The sequence below is a fragment of the Ambystoma mexicanum genome, chromosome 11 (genome assembly GCF_040938575.1).
Source record: "Ambystoma mexicanum isolate Mex_15411 chromosome 11, UKY_AmexF1_1, whole genome shotgun sequence".
NCBI classification, from domain to species: Eukaryota; Metazoa; Chordata; class Amphibia; order Caudata; family Ambystomatidae; genus Ambystoma; species Ambystoma mexicanum.
In genome coordinates, this window is record NC_090934.1 from 116,149,246 (window position 1) to 116,172,584 (window position 23,339).

Consider the following 23,339-nt stretch of genomic DNA (forward strand, 5'->3'; position numbering starts at 1 on the left):
GAACTAGCAAGAACATTGAATTCTGTGCAAAGTTTCTGGTGCAGTCACGGAAACTAGAACAGCATTTTGCGGCATCTAATTTTGAACCGGTCCCATTGGTTGCACATTGGTAGCGAAAATAAGGAAGCATTTATAGACCCTCAGAATGACGCTCCACATTGAGAACTAAACATGCAAAACGTTAAGCTACAAATAAAGTGCCGTAAAAGGGCAGTGATCAAGTAAAAAAGAGAAACAGGTGAGCAAGAGCGGCAAAAAAATAAAAACAGTTGCAGGTCTAGACATTTGCCAATTCGATTTATTTAACAAAGCACTGTATTAAAAATATATTATTTCATATTTGCATGTCATTGTGCATAAGAACATTACATTAGACACTGTAATAATCAATGATTATTAACAAAAGGATAGGGGAAGTTGGAAAAGTGGATAGACGCCAAAGAGCCATGGAAACTGATGGGATGAGTTCAAAAGCGTGCTACTTTTCCACGAAACACAAAGGTCTCACTCTGCAGTGAGTGCCGCTGAGCCCCAGCTCAGGTGCTTCGGTGACCGGACAGGAATTTCAGCCGCCATTTTGGAAGTCATTTCTTGCCTTTAAGAGGCTTCTTTTCAGCAGTCTCCAGAGGTTCCTCCGACGCCTGCTCTTTCTGGAGTTAAGACACAACAGGCAGATACACAACCATAAGTAAACTAACATTTGATGGAGATACAGAAAACTCAGCAATGGTGCCTAGAGAGGGCATTTTAAACACTCAAAAGTAAACCTAAAACTTGCATCAACCGCGTTAAATTTTGTAAAACTGTCCTATGCCCTTGTAAAAGCACCACTATGTTCCTCCGTTATGCACCTCGGCACATAGTCTCACCTCAGAGTTTCAAAACCACTTGCTGTTTACGAACCTAAGTAGGCAAATGGTTTACAGAATGCATAATTGAAGCATGAACTAAGCCCCACCCAGGTGTGTACAGGGCACAAAAAGAGTTTAGATAATGCTAAGAAAATGTTTAAAGCCACTTATCAACTTTAAGGGTACAATTGCGCTATAGAACTTGAATTTAGTAAACATTTGACTTTAATAAACGCTAATGAGGTTTTAGAATTTTGTGTAAACATTTTGGCTTTTTTTTTTTTACAAACCTTTATCACATAAAAGAAAATCATAAAAATGCATTCATAAACCTAATATTCCCAACAATAAAGCAACGACCAATACAAATATTACAAGTTGATCAAAGCAAATCTGCTCATAAAATCTTCACTTTCTTTAAAAACAGTTGGCAAATATAAAATGCAGCCCTAATTCATTCATAGATTCTGCAGAAAACATTGATATCCAAAATTGATCATCTCCACATTTCCAATTTTACAAACAAAGGACACATACCCAGTTTAATGAGCTGCCAATAGCGGACATTTGGTCAGAATATGGCAAATGGTTTCAATTTATGCTTTACATAACCAACACAATCTAGCCATTCCAGGGATTCATTTCCATGCCCCCACTACCTCTTAAGTGGGCAATTGGTTCAAACGCATACGTAAATTAAAAAACACAGATCTTCGTTCTCTTACAATTCGATACTAGGTCAAAAGACCTTTTTCTTTTTCCGAAAAGTAAAGACCGATTTATAAAGACCGCACAGAGCGATCTTTCTAAATCGAACTGTCAGCCCCTGGAACGCATAGGGGGTCGACAGGCATTGGGGAGAGAAAGAAAGAAAGAGACGGGGGGTTGCGTGTTTGGGGGGTGGCAAGAGTGTGGTTCGGGGGTGAAACTCATTTATTAGCAAATGGGGCAAGAGAGGGTGGGTTGGTGGATGAAGAATTGTCAATTTTTCGATGTTTGTAGGACGCTTAAAAATCAGCCGGAATGGATTTTATTTTAAAGAATGGGTATTTTTGTTAGGCGGCCTACACAATTCGAGAAAAATGGCATAGAACTTACAATTCACCAAGTAATTAAATGGGTAAGGAAAATTAAATGACTGCCTTATATATTCAGAAAAAGCACACTTAATAGCCAAGTGTTGAAATAAAGAGCTCCTATCCCAACATCTCTCTTTTTCTTTCAATTCCCTTTTGGCATTTGATAAAAAGCAGTGGACTACTATAAATCCAATTCCTTCGTAAAAACACTAATGAATAAACCACTCAAAGACTAAATTAACTGCTTGTAGGAAAAAAAGGATCATCACTGCTTGAGACGTGGTCTTCGAACATTCCACCTGCTTCTTGACAGCGTATTAAACACAGCGAGGCAGGAGTACTGAGCACTTCCTAGGATAACCAGTGTTTGAAAGCCAAATAGGGATGTGGGCAATTGTAATGATGTGCATAGCTCATCTCTTCTAGGCGGGCGACTCAGTTCTCCTAGTGCAGGCAACACATTTGTTCATTTATGCGGTCCTAAAGACCAGATGGCTCTCATGGCCACACTCATTACAGTTGCATAACTGGACAGTGTCAGATAAGCAGAAACCTTGAAAAAGGTGGAAAAAGGGAACTTTAAGTTATGCAAAATGTGTTCTCATCCTTCAGTTACTAGAGCTTAAATTGAACAACCTTGCATAGGCAACACAAAACTGTGAAGGCTCCTAGTTTGGCTGTCGGCAATGAAACCACTGTGCAGGAGGGATGAGAAGTTATACAGCCCTTTAACAATCTCAGGTCAATAAATTGAGAAAACATCAACATAGATGAAATTAACTATTTAGAGAGTTTAGAAATGGGATATATCATGAAGCGATAGTTACACATAATGAAAAAACGCTTACAGCAGTAATTTTTCCAGGGACTATACTAAAAAAATAAATAAAATGTAAATAAAGGGATTTTCTTCGAATCATCTGCTAATGCATAGCCACAAAGTGATACGATGCCAGGACCACAAATATACATCAAGCTATTGTGCTAGCACACAGCATAAGACGAGTGGTCTACAATATGTCCGAAAATACAATTTCCTGTTAATGTTGGAACTTAAAATTCTGAAAAGTTGCCACAGTAAAATTGGGAGACATCCAGGCCAACATGGACAATCAGAAATTTTTGTGGGCAGTTTATTTAAAAAAAATAAAAGTCAATTGTGTTGAACAGCTTTTAACATGGGTTTTCCCATAGCAAAAAAACTTGGAACTATAACATCCCATTAACTTTTTTTTTTTTTTTTCACTGAATTTCATAGGTTACCACCAGTGCATGCGAATTGGCTACTCGCTCGCAATATAGCAGCATTTATATCCGATCGAAGAAGTTTCAATTGAAAACTGCTATTCCACACATCCTAGCAACATTCTTAACACATCAACTATCTAACACTTTTTACACCATTTTGTGTTTGCGAATGTTAGACATCGCAGACTTTCTGGACAGTGTCACGAGAACACGCTTACTGTGATGTGTTTGCAGATGGGTCTGTGCTTTGCAGACATTTCGGAACTTTTGTCGGCCGAAAGTTTACCCTTGCACAGCTCCTAGACCTATTCTTACTCCATCTGCAAACCAGAAGAGAGTCCCCGTCAGAAGAGTATTAGCACACCTATTTAACTTGAAAAATGGCATCAGCTATGGCCATCCCTCCTCCCCAGGAGCCACCACCACCTGGAGGGCCTGGACAAGGGAAAAGGCGAAATGATGCAGGAGGATCAAGAAGACCAGGAAGATTAGGAAATGCCTGGCTCCAGCACCCAGAGAAAATCATGGTTGTGCTAAGACCGTATGAAAGGTCGGGCTACCCATTTTGAACGTCACAGACATGGGCAATTTTGGTACCACGTCTATGCGCTGCCACACCTGCTCATACCGCTCAGGTGCTCTTTAAAAGGCGGTTCCTTTCTCAGGAAGTAGTAGGCTGTCTTCCTCTACCTCATCTTTCTCAACCACTAGACTGCCATCACACAGGCTAATCATGTGGGGCAGAAGAATAACAGCTACCTTGCAAGCCGTCTGTTGATCCATATATTTCCAAGACAACAGTATTCTGTGCATACTGCAACACACCACTGTGCAGGGCGCAGCAGTTTCGAAGTGCTTTTGAGACTGCAATCAAGGAGATTGAGAAACATTGGCCATTACCTTACATTTAAGGCATGCCCAGCAACTTACCCTGTCCACCTACCCCTCATTTGTGGTTGGTGCCCCTTCCTCATTGCCCCCCGACCCTACCCTTCCCGTAATCTCCTGCAACAACAAAAAAGAAAATTGGAGCCACCTTTCATTTGAGAAATTGATCTACAACAAATTAATCTTATAAATTCCATCTACTTTTTTTTTAAATAAAGTAGTTGTACTCAATAAGATTCTCCAACAGTTCCATTAGCATGTTGTACTATGCCAATTGTAAACTAGAAAAAAGAAAAAAGACAATTTTCTGTCACAAATACTTTTCTCTAACATACAATAAGGACCATAATCCATGGACCTTCACGACTATCCGCGGTCTCTGTAGCCCCCTTTCCAGGCCAAAGACCTGGATGGCAAGTGCACACCATCACACAGGACGGCCCTTCTACGCTTTTTACTTTTAGGTTTGTAACACTCTGTGATTTCCTGCTTTCAAACAGTCACATATCCATCCACGAATCACTTCCAAAAACTCGACATGTAACCCTAACATACTAAACTTCCCCACACACCAACTCCCACGTAACAATGTTCTAGAAATCTTTTGCATCTGCATTTCCCTTACCTATACAAAATAAATTGGATACTGTGCTGCTATAAATGCATGTATGCATTGTGCAGTGATAAGTGTATGAATGTAAGGGGGAATATGGATGTGCAAGTGCTGATGGGAGCCCAAGAAGGAAGTACCAAGGTGGAAGGCCACTGGCTAAGTGCTGGTGCAGAGGAGTTCCAAGGGTGGGGTCCACGGCGGCCAGGCGGTGGGACCACAAGGGCAGTGCTGAAGGGGGGCGGTGGTACTGGTATCGACTAGGTTTAGGGTCTGGAACAGTGAGGTTAATGAGGGACCAGGCCACCAGCCTCAGTGGGATGAGTTAGCAGGGAAGAAAAAGAAAGTGAAAGAAAGACAGTTTTGGAAGTTTCCAGAATTGAAGGAATCTGGCTCAAGTCTAAGAGGCATGGCGGCTGTTCCAAAGAGAGACACCAGCCAAACAGAGACATGCCTCCTGCTCTGTTTCGAGAAACGTTTGAGAAGCAGAGAATTGGAGTTAGAGAAGTGGAGGGCTCTAGCAGGGGAGTATTTAGGGAGAAAAAGTTGGAGATAGCGTGGTTCCAGGTCCCAGAAATCCTTGCGGTTGGATGATGCAGAGGGTCTTCAATTTCATTGTTGCAGCCACCAGGAGCCAGTGTAGAGAATTTAGGTCTGCAGAGATACGATCGCCGATTGCTGGGCTTGAGGCCAAGGATAAGTCTTTCAGCCCTATTCTGGATTAGCTGAAGGGGGCCTATGGAACAAAAGGGGAGGTTGAGGAAGAGCCAGTTGCAGTAGTTCAGCCTAGACAGAACAAGGGCTCTGGGGACATTGTGCTTCTGGGGAAGGTGAGGAAAGGCAGAATGCATATAAAGGAGGTGACGCTGAAAGTGGGCCTTCTTGAAAAGGTCCAAGATGTGAGGATTGAAGGAGAGTCGAGTTGAAGATGACCAAAGTTTTTGACCGCACAGGATGGTGAGGGCAGTGGGCCCATGGTAGGTGGTCATAGGGTAGGAGGGGAAACTTGGCGCAGATGTCCCAATAATAAGGATCTCCATTTTACTGGCATTGAGACCGAGGTTGTTCGCCACACACCATGCCTGGATGCCGGTCAGACTTTCAGGGGATAAGAGGGGCAGGGGGAAAGAAAGTAGTATATAGAAGTTTTAAGAAAAGCTGTGGAAGATTTAAGAAAAGCTATGCGTCATTGGCATAATACTAGAAATGAGGAGATCAGGTGAGCCAGAGGGACGAGATAGCTATTGAAGGCAATAGAACCCAGGGGGATGCTGCTGCAGGTAGAGCGAGGTGGTGGAGGAGAAGGGGCCCAGTTGCAGCTGGGAAGGCCAGTTAGTGAGGAAAGAGGTCAGCCAGTCCAGTGCCCGGTCCGTGATGCCAAAGGTATCATGGAGCCATTTACCCCCTTAAGTGGCAGGCTATTATGCAAGTCTATGCAAAAAGGACCTGGCACTTAGGGGGTTAATGAGGATCGAATGGATGACGGCATCAAAGGCAAAGGAGAGATTGAGGAGCACTATCTTCCATTGTACTACAATCATAAATACCATATACACTTCAACTATATAATTCCACCATATTACAAATACATTATACTCCCCCTTATAATAACTATACACATTACTATAGTGTATGTGGCCTGTAGCCAGTGACCAGATTGTTGAGGGCACAGCCTACAGCGATGCCGCAAGAATGTAGCCACTGGTACAACCACACCATAGAATGGAACCATATAACAAGCATGTACAATACACCTTCAAATTCTCATCGAGACCCAGCCACACGCGCCCCGCCCCCAATCCAAACGTCTGGTGAGAAATATTCATGGCAGACTCGCCAGCCTACATTTTGTTTTCACCCAAAGAGCTCTTTATCAACTTTCTTCCACTCCTCCACCCATTCGAGGCCCTCTTTAGTCCACAAAATAACCCCAAATATAATTTTCCAGACTTCTCTTCCCACACTGTCTGCTGACTAAGGCCATGATCCGTGCATCCAATACGTTGATTTTTCAAAAATGACGCATCTCAGATTTCAAACATCCAAACAGCATGCACATCTGAAAAGTTTGTGACCATTTTTCGAATGGCACCAAAGTTATAACCTGCCCAAAAAGTACTCTTTCTATAAATTGAGCAACTGAGCTTACCATTCATTATATGACCATTTTTCATAAGCAAATATCACAATTTCTTATTTTGACAGAAATAGCAAACATGGGTGGCTAGAAGATAACATCCCCAAAGTAGTAATGAGTTATGATGAAAACATCTTTCAATATGAACAAATAATGTAATGTATACACAGCTCATTGAAATAATACATTCTTATTTTCTTCTAGTACATGCTATACTTGAAGAAACTACACTACAAATGATGGGGGAATCCCAACAATCAGAAATACAATCCTAACTGAACACAATGAAATCATGATCTTCGCTGCAATATTGGATTGGACTTAACAATGACTTAAACTTGTTACAAATAATTTTAGAAATTGTGATCATCACTGTCTTCCTTACGCTTGTCCTCTTTGCCCCAAAAATCACACCAATCAAATTCACAAAATAAAAAACGGTTTGAAGAAACTTCTCTCCCTCCTTACCCAAATGACATCTTTCTATAAATTCAAAATGCTCCCATTTATGTTTCGCATTCAGATACCCCGTCCCTTTCATAAATAATAAAATATTGTATAGTATGAATAGTTTCTGATCACTAATCTGTGATAAAGAAAATGTAAACCCCAATTAATAGTCTGCAGACTTGAAGACTATTTGGGGTGTCCATTCACATAAGGGGCATCCGCAGACATATTGCCATGGCCGGTCACGCACGACACTAAATTGGTCCACGGACATCACACCGGTTTGCGCAAATCCATGCACCCGGTGGCTCCCGCTCGATGGGGATCTCGGACACCCGCCGTGATCATGTGACCATGCCCGTGCAGCATGATGGCATTTGCGCGGATGGTGTCAGTCACTACGGACAGTTTGCACCTGCATTTCTGGCCAATCTAGTGTGTTTAAGTTGAAATGTTTAAGCTTCCAGAGCTCCTAGACCCATTCCTTGTTGATCAACTTTAACTTTCCAAGGCCTATTTCCGACTCGATAGTCTGCAGACAGTGATGTGGTCCACGGACTGTTCCTTGAAGGGACCCCATTCATTACCTTCAGTCATTCTCAATCTGGCAGACCAGGAGAGAGCATCTTTTTAGAGCTACTTCCAGGAGTTAAAGAATGGAATCCGTCATGGCCATCCTACCTTCCCAGGAGCCACCACCATCACAACCATCCCCACACCACCACGTGGAGAGCCTGGAGAGAGTAACAGGCACGATGATGCGGAGGATCACGAGAAACAGGAAGATGAGGCAATTGCTACCTCCAGCACCCAGAGAGAGTCAGGAGTGTGGCAGTTCGTTAATACCATTGGGGGTGTACCAAAAGCTTGGGCTGCCACGGGTGAATGCATTGAGTGCAGGGTCATACTCAGTCACAGACAACCTGTGTAGCACTCTTTGGACCAACTCCATGCAATGCCACACTCACTCCAACCACCCGGGTGCATCTTCCTCTACCCCCATACGCTCCTGCCACCACACAGGCTACTCCTGTGGGGCAGAGGATCCCACTGGTTGCCTCACATTCCATACAGAATGCTGGTGACCCTTACCTTTTGTGGGTCTAAATACTCAGTTTGTACTGTGACACCGCTCGCAAAGGAGGGCAGTTTCAGTGCTTTCAAGACCGCAGTTAAAGAGCATGATAAATACTGCCACCTACCTTTGATTTAAGGAACGCCCAACATCTTCCCCCGTCCACCTGCCCCTCCGTATCTGTGGTCAGTGCCCCTCTCGCCCACCTTCCCTCCTCGCATCTCCTACAAAAACAACCCCCCTCCCCAAAAGCAAGAAAGACCAAAAACAAAACAAAAAAAGGGTTCCTTGCACAGTAAAATAATAAAATGGAACTAGAAATAAAAATCACAGGACCTTTCACAGTCTGCATAGTCCACAGACAGTACAAAAGTCCAGAGACCTGGAACATTCCTGGAATGATATATATCATATGATATGGCATAACGCGCCTATACACAAGTGTTTCAAGGCGTGGCAAGGGAGGGGGAACAGAGGGAAGACAGAATGATCATACTAGGCCAGGTGTCATTCAGATTGCACAAGTGCATGGGAAGGGGGAAGTGCAGCGGGCATGGGGGAGGGGACAGTGCAGTACATGGGATAATAGAATAAATAATAAGTAAAAGTACAGCCAGTTGGTAGCAAGTGCAAGGGTAAGTGCAGACATCAGTTGTCAAGTGCTGGTATAGGGACTGTAGGGATACAGAAAACAGTCCCCAAGTGCGAGGGTTGCCAGGATATCAGTGCAGGTGTGCAACTGGTGGGGGAGGGGACCTGGGTCCAAGATCAGAGGGTGGCCAGGTAACCAGTGCAGTTTCATTTTCAGCCAGTAAGTCAGCAGGCGAGAGGAGGAGAAAAAGCAGAAGCAAAGAGAAAGGTGTTGAAGTGCTTCCGGAATCGGAGATGATTATCCTCAAGTTTAAGAGGGAGCCCCAGCCATAGAACGAGATCTACCACCAACTCGTTGCTTGGAGAAGCGACTGACCCTGAGGGAGTGGGAGGCAGATGAGCGAAGAGCTCGAGAAGGAAGATATTTAGGAAGAGAGTTGAAGGTATTGAGGACCCAGGCCCCAGAAGGCCTTGGACAATGCAGAGGGTTTTGAACTGAATCCTCGCAGCCACTGGAAGCCAGTGCAAAGATTTCAGTCCTGGAGAGATAAGATCCCTGGGCTTGAGACAAGGACAAGTCTCGCAGTCCTGTTCTGGATGAGTTGCAGGGGGCGGAGAGTAGAAGCAGGCAGATTTATAAAGAGGCTGTTGCAATAGTCCAGCGAAGAGAGAACCAGAGCTCTGCAGACAGTGAGCTTCTGGGGCAAGGAGAGGAAAGGAGGAATACCGCTGAGGAGGGGCAGCCGATAGCGCAACTTCTTAGAGATGTCGGAGATGTGAGGAGAGAGCGTGGAGTCAAAGATGACCCCAAGGTTTTAGCCTCACAGGTGGGAGCAGGAAGAGGGCGAAGAGAGGCCGGCCAGAGTGTGACAGGAAAGGAGGGAGTGAGTGTGCAGATGAGAATCTCAGTCCCCCTGGCATTACGGCAGAGATCATTGGCGGCACACCACTCCTAGATGGCGGAAAGAGATGAGAGAGAGAAGAGGTGGCTGAAGGTCAGCTCTATGAGCTGAGTCATCCGCGCAGCACTGGAAGTTGGGGCAGAGCGCGGCAATGTGGTGGGCAAGAAGTGCCAGGTATTGGTTGAACAGCCGGGGAGAGAAGTTTAGACCTCTGGGGAACACCACAGGAAGAGAGAGAGGAGAGTAAGGACCCAAGTTGAACTTGGGAGGGTCGATCAGAGAGGAAAGAAGAAAGCCACGCCAGGGCCTGACCAGGGATACCCAGGTTATCACAGAGACGGTTGAGAAGGGGGAATTAAAATAAATCACATTAACTTGTTTTTCGTAAAAATGGTGGCTCTTAAAATGCCTTATTTTTTGTGTGTTTAACATGCTGGACTAAAAAATATTCTTCTGAAAAATTATTTTTCTAATTTTTACAAAAACTAATGACATATCACAAAAATTGTTTCAATGCATTTGACATTCAAAAAAAAAAAAAAAAAAAAAAAAAAAAAAAAAAAAAAAAGATTTTGGCACAAGTCAAATGCACTCCATCTCCCCGAAAAATATCGACGTCATCCAGATATATGTGTTGTCAAAATATGCCATTCCTAAAGCATGAAAAAGCACATACACCTTTATTGATATGCTGTCTACCATCTTTCATTGGAGGACAAAACCAGTGCGAACCTCTACATATTTGTCTTTGATGGATTTCAGAAATAATTTTTGCAGTTGGAAACAGTTCCATCAGGCTTTTCAACATATACTTCATGGCATCACGTTGCCCAAACTGTTGCCTCCACAACGCATAATAATAATACCTGGACGTTAAGTGAGCCACGCTCCCATAATGATGTTAAGATTGCCCAGTTTAACCCATGGTCTGCAAACCACGAAACTTCTACTTCTTCTAATCCAAAAGTAGCACAGATTCCACGAGATTCAGTATAAGCCTTGAATGAATTGGACCCAAGAATCTCCCACCATCCACACACTCTGCTTCTTCATAGCCACTACAAAGATAACACCTCCTACCCTGTACTCCTGTAGACTTCAACTCCTTCTCCAGACCCACAAAATCTGATTGTCTAGTCCCCAGATGTCCTCTTTGCATGCCAAGCATCCTTAAAAAGACCCAGTTGGCACATGCATGTCTGCCATCAAACTGGGCAGCCCTTCAACCTACACTGGCCACAACCACCACTATAAAATTAAACCATATAACAATACGTAAAATACGCCTTCAAACAAGACTCCACAGACCCCCTCCCACTGTAGTCCAGTCCACAATCATCTTTACTGTCTGTGGACTCAGCGGCAATAGTTTTATTCGCCTATAAAACAGCTACTTACCAACATTTTTCCACTACTCCACCCTTTCCCCCCCCAAAAAAAAAAAAAACACAAATATAGGTTTTCCAGACTTTCTTCACTGTGCTATACGGACTACGGTCGGTGTCCACGGATCCAATATGGTGACTTACTTTTCAACATCCAATCAGCGTGCATCTTTGGTGTACGTGGACACCAAGAAACCCTCCGAGGTCCAGCGGTGTCTGCAGAGACTCAAGTAATGTTGGTGTCCGCTGCCTCCATAATGTTTTTGTACTGATGTTTTGGGCCTTTTTTTTCTTTTTTAAACCACTGGCTGGATTTACACCAAATTTGTAAAAGGATGCTTCGGGACCAAGCAAGCCACCGCTTCTCGCGCACGTTTCATGAAAATCCGTCCAGTGGTTTAGGCTGGAGGCGCAAGCACATTTTGTCTAGGAAGATTTCATAATGTTTGGACCCCCCCTTGTAAAGTTTGCCCCCCCCCCGTGACAAAACCATACCAAACTTCACAAAATCATTCCAAAGGGGCCATATACTTTTTTTTTTTTTGCAAAGTGTGGCGAGGATTCGTCCAGGGGGAGGGAGAGCAAAGTTATAAGCCACCCAAAAAGTGCTGTATGAATTGAGAACATTTAACCAGAACTACACTGATGCGAGCGCAGGCCGTGTAATTAATAACAAACACAGACACCAACACCTTTTCCCCAGCATACCCTGCTTAAACTGGACTTTCTTCCTGGGCCACAGCATGTTACCTATACATTTCAAAAGCTGCAGAGGAGCTCATCAATATCAAAACAGGCAAAGTGGAAAGGACAGAGGGTGAACTTTAGTTTTAAACACTTTTTTCAAAACACTAAACTAATAAAAATGCCTTATTCTACTGAAGTATCATTCTGAATGAAGCAAGAACACACTTCCTCACCTTCCTCCACCCTTCACGTTAGATCACCACATTTCTGATTACCAACAAGAAGCCACCTACCACAGGCACCATGTACAGTTGATCAATGGTTAGTATTCAGACCTGTACAATTTAGTAAGCCTAGCTCAAAGATCCAATCCACATGATAGTACCTTGATGCACAAAAATCAGAGCAATTATCACAAATCCGCACAACACCTCTCAACTTGATGTGGCACTGTATTCAATTAAATAAAGCCTTATTGGCATGACTCACGATAGAGAGAAACAGGTATTGCCAAAGCTATGACCATAACATAATATCCGTTGTATGTGGAATCGCGAGTCCTTTTACTGCCATTTCTGTGGGTTTTCAGAGCAGGATTAAATCCGGTCCTCATTGTTTCTTTGTGGAGAGTTTTTAATAGTAGCTGCTCACTGCCTTCTCATTTGTATCGATGTAGAAAGTAGCTAACCTCGTTTTCCGTCAGACCCAGGTCACAATGTTGGCAGTTAAGGTCTTGCTCTTTGCAAGACTGCTGGTGCCTGTAACTTTTTAGAGAGGATGACCACTGACCCTGTATTCGGTCATTACCAGCTTGGCCCTCCGGTTCTTACACCAACAGAACACAGCTAGGTTGTGGCTTGGGTTCAGCAGCCTGTAGCATTCCACTTTCTTTCAGAAGAGGCTGGGATTCCCAGGCAGGATGCATCTCTGGGATTATGTCTAGACAGAGTGATCCCAGGTTCCTTTAGTTTCTTGGGAGGGCAGGTGAGAAAAGGAGGCACGAACTAGACTGCACAAAAGAGAGGGGGGGGGTTGCTAAAGGAGTTGTTCAAAGTGGGTTGTGCCCTAGCACCATTTTGTAACAAAAAAAGATGAGGGGCTACATACCCCATTCGTTTTATTTTAGCTGAGCATCTAGAATGCGCTGAAAATTATGAGTTGTTGCCAGAGAAAGCAGAAGGACAATGGCAGACAAAAGTACTTATATCCCAGCTTAGTTCTCAAAGAACACCATGAGTGTTAGGGTGTAGGGGTGTCACGATATTAGTTTTACGACGGTACAATAACCTTCTTGCCAAATGACGGTATATCATGGTTATCGCGGTATAGCAGGTGGAGTTAACTAATCTTAACAAATATTTTCTAAAAAGTCATAAATTGTCAGATTTATCATCACAAACAAAACCAGGCATCCAGGGCCAGAATTGGGCTTTTCATCATACTTTCCACTGAAATGCCACCCCTTGCTTCCACCAAACACAAACATGTGTGGAGAAGAGGAGGGGGGTGGCGGGGGGTGCCCTGCTGCAACTGGCAAAGCAAACTGAATAGTTTTTCTTAAGTGGTCATTTAGGCTTTTAGCTCCCCCACTGGCCACTGGTGAAGATGAACATGTTGCCATCTTGATAACCTGCATGCCACAGATCAATGGAGTCTGATGGTAGTATACGCTTGTGCGCATACACACACACACACACACACACACACACACACACACACACTCTCTCTCTTTACGTTACAGCCTTTAGTTTACTTGCGGGCCAAAAGGTGTTCAGTAATCACGGACATGTTACCCTTTGGTATGGCAGCAGGGAATACCCACAGAGATGAGTACATTTTGCAGTGTGACTTATTATATGTAAATTCAATGATAGAACCAGGGAAATCCCCCATTGTCATATGTTTAGAAAACATCCATTATAAATATATAAACCCCAAAGCCGCCAACCCAAAGTAAACCCTTTTCCTTCTTGGCACTGTATTTATTCTTCCTATTGCTAACATAGTGATTTGTGTCAGGCACGTGTGGTTTATAGAATGGCATTAAAAACTGCTCCAACTGAAACTACTTGGCAGACGGCACATCCAACAGTGCAAGACCAAGACTATGCAGCACTTGCTTACTGCAGCCTTTCCAAATCCGATTGAAAAGCACACTTAACGGTATGAACGGTATACCGGTATAAACAATGTGACGGTTATTATTGTTCAATTAAGTGGTTCACGGTATCTTTAACGGTATACCGTAATACCGTTACATCCCTATTGGGGTGTGGAACTGGAGCATCTATGTACAGTTTTCTCAAGGAAAGATAGGCACAGGAGATTGAGTTCGATCTAACCCTGCCTAGCTAAGACTGTCCCTAGTTGGCGCTGGTATGCCTTATACAATAATGGATAAAGGAAAAGGAAATATATTTTCTTTCAACTTCAGTACCAGTTTGTGTCTTGCATCTGCAATTTCAAGACAAGGGTAACCAGTTAAGAACCTTACTCAAAAAACGCAAATTCTTTTTGGATAGTATGGTTTTTGTACACTATTGTGGCAATGATTACTTTATTGGCCAGTACTGTATGGACAGCATATCCCTATTAAAAAAAAAAAAGAAAGAATTTAAAATAATTAATGAAGAGCTAAAATAAATGTTCTGTGAAGACTAATGTGAGGGATCTGAACACTCTAGTATCTAGGTGGACCCCTTATGTTGTGCCGGGGACTGCAGCAAAACCGGTTGTGCTGTCTCCCGTATCTGTCGATCGGTTTCGGTTGGGTCTCTTATTATTGCCACCTTCTTCAGGACTGTCTTCGATATATAAAAAGGTAAGGAATGTGTGTGACTCGGTGTGACTCACTAATAATCAATCACCCTAAATCTGTATCCAAGACACTGAGGTTGTATTGGAACGGTCTGACCTTATTTTGTGTATAGAGACATTCAAAATGCCCCTGTAAGAATTGAGAGGAACAGCGTCACTATTAGGATCACACATGTGTTACATTTTATATATTCATATTGGTAGCTATAGTCTAGTTTGAGATGAATGTCACCGGTAATGTGGAAGCATCACCCCGAGAGCTGCCTGTTAGAAAAAGGAGATGTGTTGGTCCATCAGATGCAAGTTAGTAGAGAACTACTACTATATATAGTTGTCGTCAGTAATTATGATTGTATTTACAGAGTAAAGACCTTACAGCTCTTTCAGTAACAATTGGTACTTATGAACTGTATATGCAGTTTATTTTACAATACTGCATGTTGAACCGTGCCTTGTATGTATTACTGTAGCCGACTTCTATTGCCGCTTGGTGCCAAAGCACACCTTGAAGGATGCTACACATCAACACATAGGATTGTGATCTTGGCGTTGCCCATGTTGCAAAAAAGGTAGTAAAGGGCTGTCAATGCTGTTCCAAAACCATCCCATTTATATGTTTGGAGACAAGGAACGCTTCCTCTCCTATAATGACAAGCTCCTGTGCCTGCCCAAAGCACTGTGGCACCACCTGCCCACCTGGACTAGATTTACAATTGTAGGAGGGGAGTGGGGGGGGGGGGGGGATTGCTGTGCTCTCTGTAATTAACTGCACTGCCCACCAACACAAACAGCACCTTGGCTGGTTTCCTCTCGCTGCAAAGGACACGTGTGCAACCTATGAGAGCGGAGGACGCCTAGCTCTACAGCAACCCAAAGGAGACACTAGGGGCTTACTTCTGCTAATAGGGTTTTCATGCTCTTAAGGATGGCATCACGGCTCGGCAAAGTAAACCGTAATTCTGCCCTGTTGATTAAGTGTTTTAAAAATAATTTTACCTTAAGAAATTGCTACTTTTTGTAAAGGTCTAATTGATCAAAACTAATTACAAAAAAGTAATTCCAATTACTGACACACATAAATAGAGCTGTTACCATGGTTTCCATGTTGGACAAGCTGTTCTTTCTATGGATGATGCAAGTTGGACTCCATGTTGAAATGGCTTGGGTATACATGTAAATGGATGTTACAGTATACTGTCCTATGTTCTCGTGTGTAAAGAGTTTAGCTTTGTATTACAAATATACCAATTAAAACTTTTAGATATTCTGCTGAGACTTTCACAATTTTAGCGTCCAACTAGGACTGCAGATATCTTTCTATTCCTTCATCCTGAATTCAATATCTTACAGTAACGACCAATGAAATGACATCCTCATTAAGGTCCTGCAGGATCTGAGTGTGTTACATATAGAGTTATATAAGGTCTACTATTTTACAAACTGCGTTCAGTTGTGAAGCTAGCAGTCGGGGAATCATCAGTATCCGTATGTACTTCAGGTGACTGGAACTATGGTCTATAGACTGGTAACGTCCAACTCTATTAAATTAAGGCAGACTTTTCCCTTATCACTGGGGTGTTACAGGTACTGCTCTCCCTGATGGATGCTGTTCTTATCACCAGGCAAATGTTAGATGATTTATACTGCAAACCGTTTGTTGAAGGCACATACAAGGGCTGGTTCCTCATGGTGTGTTGTCATAATGTCCTGTAAAATAGTCAGATTATGCCAGTTTATAGGCTCATTTAAACAGTTGAAAAATCCAGCAGTGCTCCAGTTTCAACAACAGTGCTTGTAGGTCACCCCCTCTCGGTGGGACCATTACTTTTTCCACAATGGTCAAAACGAAATCATCTTCCCTGTGGGCTTTCTGTAGGAAATGTTCCACTAGTGGTGCATTGAGTTCTAGCCCGTATGCACGATTTAGGTTGTTGAATTCTCTTCTTGACTGGTCTAGCCATCATGCCTATGTATATGTGACTAGTATTACAATTTGTCAGAGATGGAGTTTTTAGACCATGGTCCAAAGTTATGGATCTATAGGTTTGTGGGAATACTGAACATTGACCGCATGGCGAATGACCCACTGGTCTGGTGGAGTTTTATATTGTTGGTTGTATCACATGGTCTCATTCTGGATAGCAAGACCTCACCAAGAAGTCCCTGATGTTTTGTCTTTATGGCAAACTTTTAGGGGGAAGGGACAAGTGTGTTCAGCCCACTTTGAGGATGGCCCATACATTCAATATATTTCTTTAAATATGGGGAGTAGCTCAAAACTGCTGTGATGCGATTCTCTTGTTGTGGCCTTGTGTTTTGCTCCAGTGTAGTTTCTCGAGGAATATTTATAGCATGTTTTCTGGCTAGTTTCAGGAGTTCCTTTCGATAGACTCGATCCTGCAGCCTGTTTGTGAGTGCAGTTGCTCGAGTGCAGTTGCTTGGTAGACGTATTCTGTTAAATCTGAGAAGTACCTGCAAAATCTCAGAATTGTCCAAAGGGTAAGTTGGACTAACTGTTATAGAGGTGAAAACTATCGAATTGGAGTAATGAGTTCCTATCTGTGGGTTTTCGAAAAACTGTTCTTTGCCAGGATTTTTAAGTCCAGGAAGTGTACTTCTTCCTTGCTGCTGGTGAACTTAAATTTTAGATATCTATTTAGGTTGTTCAACTAGGTGATTAACGTTTCTTTCTAGATGTGTGGTCCCCTGTGAAGATTAAAAAGACATCTATATATCTATGCCAAACTGCAATCTGTTCTTGAAATTAGTTAATGGTGTAGATATGTGTTCTTTCAAAGTGGGCCACATATTTGAAAGTGGTGGAGCAAATGTAGCACCCATTGCTGTACCCAATGTCTGTTTGTAAAATCGTTAGGGCAATTTCTGCCAGTTACATCAAGCACAGTCGTGGGATCTCCATTTTGGGGATGAAGGTAGAGAGTGACTATGTCTAGAGTTACCAGAACTGGTTTATGTGGATCAAAACGTATGTCTTGTAGTAAATGTAGTACTACTGTTGTATCTTTCACATTCGATTACATTTGTGGTATTTCTGGTTCCAAAAAAGAGTCAACAAATTGGAACAGGGGTTCGAAGGTGAAGTTAATCCCTGCCACTATCGGGATTCCTGGGGGTGGAGCGATGCCTTTGTGCATTTTAGGTAATGCATAGAAAGCTGGGATATATAGAAAATGGAAATAGAAAGGTTTCCTTGGTTTTGCTTATAGGTCCCTCACAGGCTGCTTCTTCCACTAGTGTCAACATACTAATCCTCAGACTTGCAGTTGGATGACATGGAAGGCGTTAGTAGTGCAATTCATTGTTGAGGAGTGTGCTCACCATTTCTTTATATGCCGATTTGTTCATGAGAAAATAAAAAAAATTAAAAAAAAAAAAAAGAGAAATTCCACCACTTTTATCCACTGGTCTTATTTCCACCTAGTTGTTGGCCTTGAGGTTATTTAACACCATTCTTTCTATTCGTGATAGATTGTTAAACTCACAGATGTGGTCATTTTCTATTTCCTCTAGTTTTTCATCAAGGTCTTCTCAAAGGCGATTGATTCTGGGGTTATGTGGTTTGTGGATCTGGGATGTAGGCCTGTGATATCATGTATGTGCAATGGCCTTTATTGTTGGTCTCGATAACCACAGTGCTATTTGAGTCCAACATTTCGTACCAGTTGATTCAACTCAATTATGGTGGTAAATGAATCATATGGATTTGATCGGACAGATTATCGCTAATAATTCAGCCGAGTGAGTCCGTCCCTCTGTCTGCTCCTGGCGATTCTCAGAATCTAGTGCCAGCCCTCTGCTGCATCCCCGGACGTGTATTTGTAACCTGGAATCCTGGATCTGCAATCTCTTCAAAACAAACCAATGTCTCCCTTCTTCCCTCCCAGTCTCTTGAATGGGCTCCATTGTTCATTCCGGAGGTGCTGGTTTGTGCATCAAATCTGGAGCTCACACTTGAGAAGCTCCACTGTGCTGGAGTCTCTTGAGGAATCACCTCGGTTGGCACCATGGTTTTGCTGTATGCCCTTCATTGTCTTGATTGATGTGATCATAGTACTTATATAATGTATAAAGGATATAGTGGTTCATGTGTGAACACTGCTGTATCTTTTTTCAATTTTAGTATTTTCTTGTTTAGATTGAAGTCTTTGAATTCTTTAATCGTAGCATTTAGATTGTCTAGCTATTTTTAAATACATTTCTAACACTATTTCGGACTTCAACATGTTTCTTTTCGGTTCAATTTCCGTCAATTTTTAGATACTGCCTTTGCTGTGTTTATGCTCAGGATGAGCCAATCCATTGTGCATTTGTTGTCTATGTAAATCCAGTCCTTATGGAACTGGAGTTCACCTAGAAAGATGCGTGGCTCATTCCCGATAATCAGCCCCTTGTGGTCTGTGTGTGATTCAATATACTCATGAGGGAACGATGTAGTTCTGTGCAAATTACATTTTTTTTTTTTTAGTTATGCCTCTATTCTGCTCCATTCGTCATCTGCAGATACATTACCTACTGTTTTAATTCTCTGGATAATTGAGGTTGTCGCAAGAATCCCTTCTACTTCACAGATAAATTGAGTATCATCAAACAATTTTAAACGCTAGTACCAGCTGTGTGTCCGTTTCTGATACTAACAATTATTACCATATGAGTAGACTATGTGTTTACCAAGTCGTCCATCATAGTTACTTTCTGGTGGGACATAGAAGCCAAAAGGTCTGAGAAAGAAGTACCCCACGGCTAACAGTCAGAAGGAATGTACAAAAGAGGGGTGGGTTGCTAAAGAAGTTGTTCAAAGTGTGTTGTCCCCTAGCAGAAGAACTAGACTGCTTCTTGATTTTACGCAAGTTCTCATTTGAGGGTTTGTGGCCATTTCCAGATGGACATTAGAGCTCAGGGACTGGATGGACAGATTGTTGAGTATTCCTTTCAGATGTGATCCCTCTCGCTCAAGCTCATACACTCCCTCTCTCAAGTTCAGTTCATCCTGCGTACCTTGTCTCTCGGTTTGACTTCTAGGTACACACAAGGTATTTTAGTGCAAACCCGCAATTCTATAGGACTGGCTACTTGGTGAGCAGAACAGGCTGGTAGAAAGTAAAGTAGAACTGTGATAAACACCTTTCTCCAGCCTCAAATGGCCAACAAATGTGGCCTACTGACCACTTGGCAATTTCTGGAGGAACCAAATGCTTAAGTGGACCAAGCAGACACATCACTGTGTAAGGCAGGCTGATGCTTCAGACAGCTTTATGTCTGTGGGATGTAAAGAAGCCAACAACGGACCACATTTCTCCTTGCCTCTCAATATGTTTTGGACTAGGACTCCCATGACGGCTCACCATCTTTGCTAGGGAGGGATGATTTTGGTTGGGGTCCAAAATATCTGGAGAAACAAAGGTTTGCAGACCTCTGCTCTAGGCATAATGAACTCTAATGTTTGCAATGGACTTCAGTTTAAGCACTATAATGGGAAGTAACATACCAACATGCTCCATGATTCCCTTGAGATTATGCAATGTTTCTCACTTATGTTCCCTTTGCCACCACATCTTGCATTCCGATTCCCCCCCCCCCTCCTCATGAGGTTTGCTAGTGAACCAATGGCAGCAAAACTGGAATACTAGCATCCAACAAAAGATACATTACAAAAGGTTCTGTCAAAAGAAAAACCCACAAAAAAAAAAAAGAAATGCACACAATACCACCATATAACCCACTTCAGACCAGAGAGACCGTTAGGAATTTAAGTAAATGCCACTAATGGTAGGACTAAAGAAGTCTCACTGTTAGATGTACATGGTTTCAATTCTTAGATTTCGTCTGAACTACCCAAAAGGTTTGGTAGCAATGGCTGAGCAGCCAGGCTGAAGTCGAGGCAGGAAGAGGGCTGTAGGAAGGCACACAGAACTCAGCATGTAAGATGGTTCAAGGAAAGACTGTCGCACTAGAAGTTATTTTGGTACAACATGCATTCTATACATTATGCATCACAGTAAAACGGCAGAATAAAAAGGTTGCATTTCTTCAATAATAATGGAATAAAGGAAGCCACACTTAAATCAAGTTAGGATAAAAGCAATATGAAAACTCGTGACAGGTAAGCAAACATTTAGATTACTCTGGTAACTTAAATTAACCACTGCTTAACAAGGCTTCAGAAGTCCAACCCTGTGCTAGGTGAGGTTCACAGAGTCAAGGGTGGCACGGGTGGTCCAGTGACCAAGGGCTGAGGAAGGAGGAAGCAGGAGAGTAGTAGGCAGAGCAAGGTCTATGAAGAAGTCTTCTTGTTAGCAGGTTAAGTACAATAGTTTCTGAAAAAAATAGGCCCCCATGGGTTCAGCCCAAGGGGACCTAGAGGGCCCTGAAGGGGAGGTGCAAATGAGGGCAACTGTACCGCTCCAGGAGCACTAGAACACACAGCAAGACCAAGGTAAGTACGAAGGCTTGATTAATTTGCTGCAGCAGTTCGGGCCAATAGGTGAGGCGACAGTTCCCCGGTTCGGGTTTCTTGGCCTGGTAGGCTGGGGGAAGGTACTTGGGAGTAGACATTCACTAGAGCTTGTGGGAAGCCCAGGATTGGGTTTCCAAGGTACTCATGTGTTGGAGCCCTTCACAGGCATTGGACGCAGATAAGTTACTTTGCGGTAGAGATCACATCCTTTCCTGGTCCTTGTTTTGGCTGAGGAAACAAGGAGCTGGTGGATCCAGTCACTGGATTTGCAGAAGGATGGTTACCAATTTAGAAGTTGCACCTCAAATGCCACAGGACTTTGGGTATTTGTGAATTGCATGACGGGAAGGTTGCCGCTCATCCAGGGATGGCTCAAATTGAAGTTAGTCTTGGGATTGGTTCAGTCCAGGGGTGAAGTGGTCCTTTTTGGGTCTTCCTTGTTCAGTAGTTGATGTAGGGACACATCGGTTACTCAGACGGCTCTGGCGGTCGATGGAAGTGGCTACAGGCATCCTTCTTACTCTTAGTTGGATCTTCAGTCCAGTGGTGGACTGTGGGGTTTAGCTCCCAAGACCCTCCCCTTTTATGCGAAAGAACTGGCTAAGCCCACCATTCACACCACAAGCCCTTAATGCAATTCTGGGAGGCAGGCTGTCCGGAGGACACAAAGTAATTTTACTATAACAGACTAGTCATGGTTCTGAAGTATCCAGAGTTAAATCCCAGAACATGTACATTTTACAAACAAATCACACCTCCAAGACTCACCTTCTTCCTTCCTTTCTTGGGCTTTTCCTGGTTAGCTGCAGCACCTTCTCCCTCTTCATGGACTTCGGGAACAGCAATAAAATCCAATGGTTTTTTTGGTCGCCCCCCCCGCTTCTTAGGTTCTGCCGTTTCAGTTTTTTTGTTTACTTTTTGTTTTTGTTTAGTTTTAACAGTTTTATCTGGTTCCGGATCTGGTTCCTAAAAAATAATCGAAAGATGTTTAATGATCCAACCAGTGAACCTGAAATGGAAGTACTCAAAGAAATAAGATCCAAAACGCAGCGCTACTGATCACACAGTTTAAGATTTGCTAGATTTAATGAATAAATACAACATAAATGCCACCCAAAAGGTGCTAAAGTTACTGTCAGTCAGCGCACAGGCGTTAAATCGATTGTTACGTTATATTATTGCTGCAAGAGTATAGCGCATGATAAAGACAAGGTCGATTTTGTTTTTTACTGAAGCTACCAGATTTAGGTTTCCGGTTTTACATATGCATTTTACAACCAAGAAACAAATCAATAATTACAAAAGGGGTATTAAAGAAGTAAGCTATCTTATCAAATAAAAATTAGAACAGTACAATTACAATGCAGCATATTCTTTATTTATTGCACGCTTGTATGGCGCCTAGACAGCAGAAAGTGTTTCCAGGCACCGCAAGACTAATGGGGAGCCGGGGGGAGGGGGAACAGAGGAGGATAACAACAATGAACGGTCCTACTAGGCCTTGTGACATTCAGATCGTGCAAATCCAGCAAAAACAAAAGCTGGGGAAAGGCCGGGGTGGGCAGGTTAAGTGCGTGGGAGAGGGTGGGGATGAAGGAGAGAGGGGGCACGAGGGGATGGGCAAGTGCCAAGGGGAGCCAGGCGGGAACGTGTGCTGGGGAGGGGGATAATGGTCGTGCGAGAAGTGGTGTGAACCAGCCTTGTGGTCTAGTCACAGAGGGTGCCTGAAAGCAAGTACTGGTAAGGGGGCACTGGTGCAGTCTGGCCAAGGTAGGACCTGGCCCTTGTAGGACTCCGAAGTGACCAGGCAGCCAGTCGCAGCAGCAAGGGGAATTTGCAAAGAAGGGGAGAGGGAAGGAGGAGAAGAGGAAGGTCTCGAGTAGTTCCCAATCCGGCTCACGTCAGAGGGTTGGGGAGGTAATTCGAGAGGGGGGCTCCTGCTGAAGAGAGATCTACACCCCCCCGACCCCACCCTCTCTGCGTGGAGAACCGTCTGACCTGCAGAGAGTTTGAGCTACAGGACCAAAGGACTCTAGCAGGGAGGTATTCAGGGGGAGAAAGTTGGATGTAGTGTGGTCCCAGGCCACCAAAGCCTTGTGGATGATGCAGAGGGTCTTGGATTTGATCCTTGCAGCCACCAGGAG

The 23,339-nt window shown here is 43.3% G+C and overlaps 1 protein-coding gene across 1 annotated transcript in view; it reads right to left on the bottom strand.

Moving 5' to 3' along the window:
- Positions 1-280: 280 nt before the first annotated feature.
- Positions 281-23,339, bottom strand: part of LOC138503122 (neurofilament heavy polypeptide-like) — a 159,939-nt gene continuing 136,880 nt past the window's right edge. Inside the window, exons 6-7 of the mRNA XM_069622640.1 lie at positions 21,964-22,161; positions 281-650 (exon numbers count right to left, since the gene is read on the bottom strand). Coding sequence (XP_069478741.1) covers positions 585-650; positions 21,964-22,161 — 264 coding nt within the window. The 3' untranslated portion in view covers positions 281-584. The remainder of the gene's footprint in view (positions 651-21,963; positions 22,162-23,339) is intronic.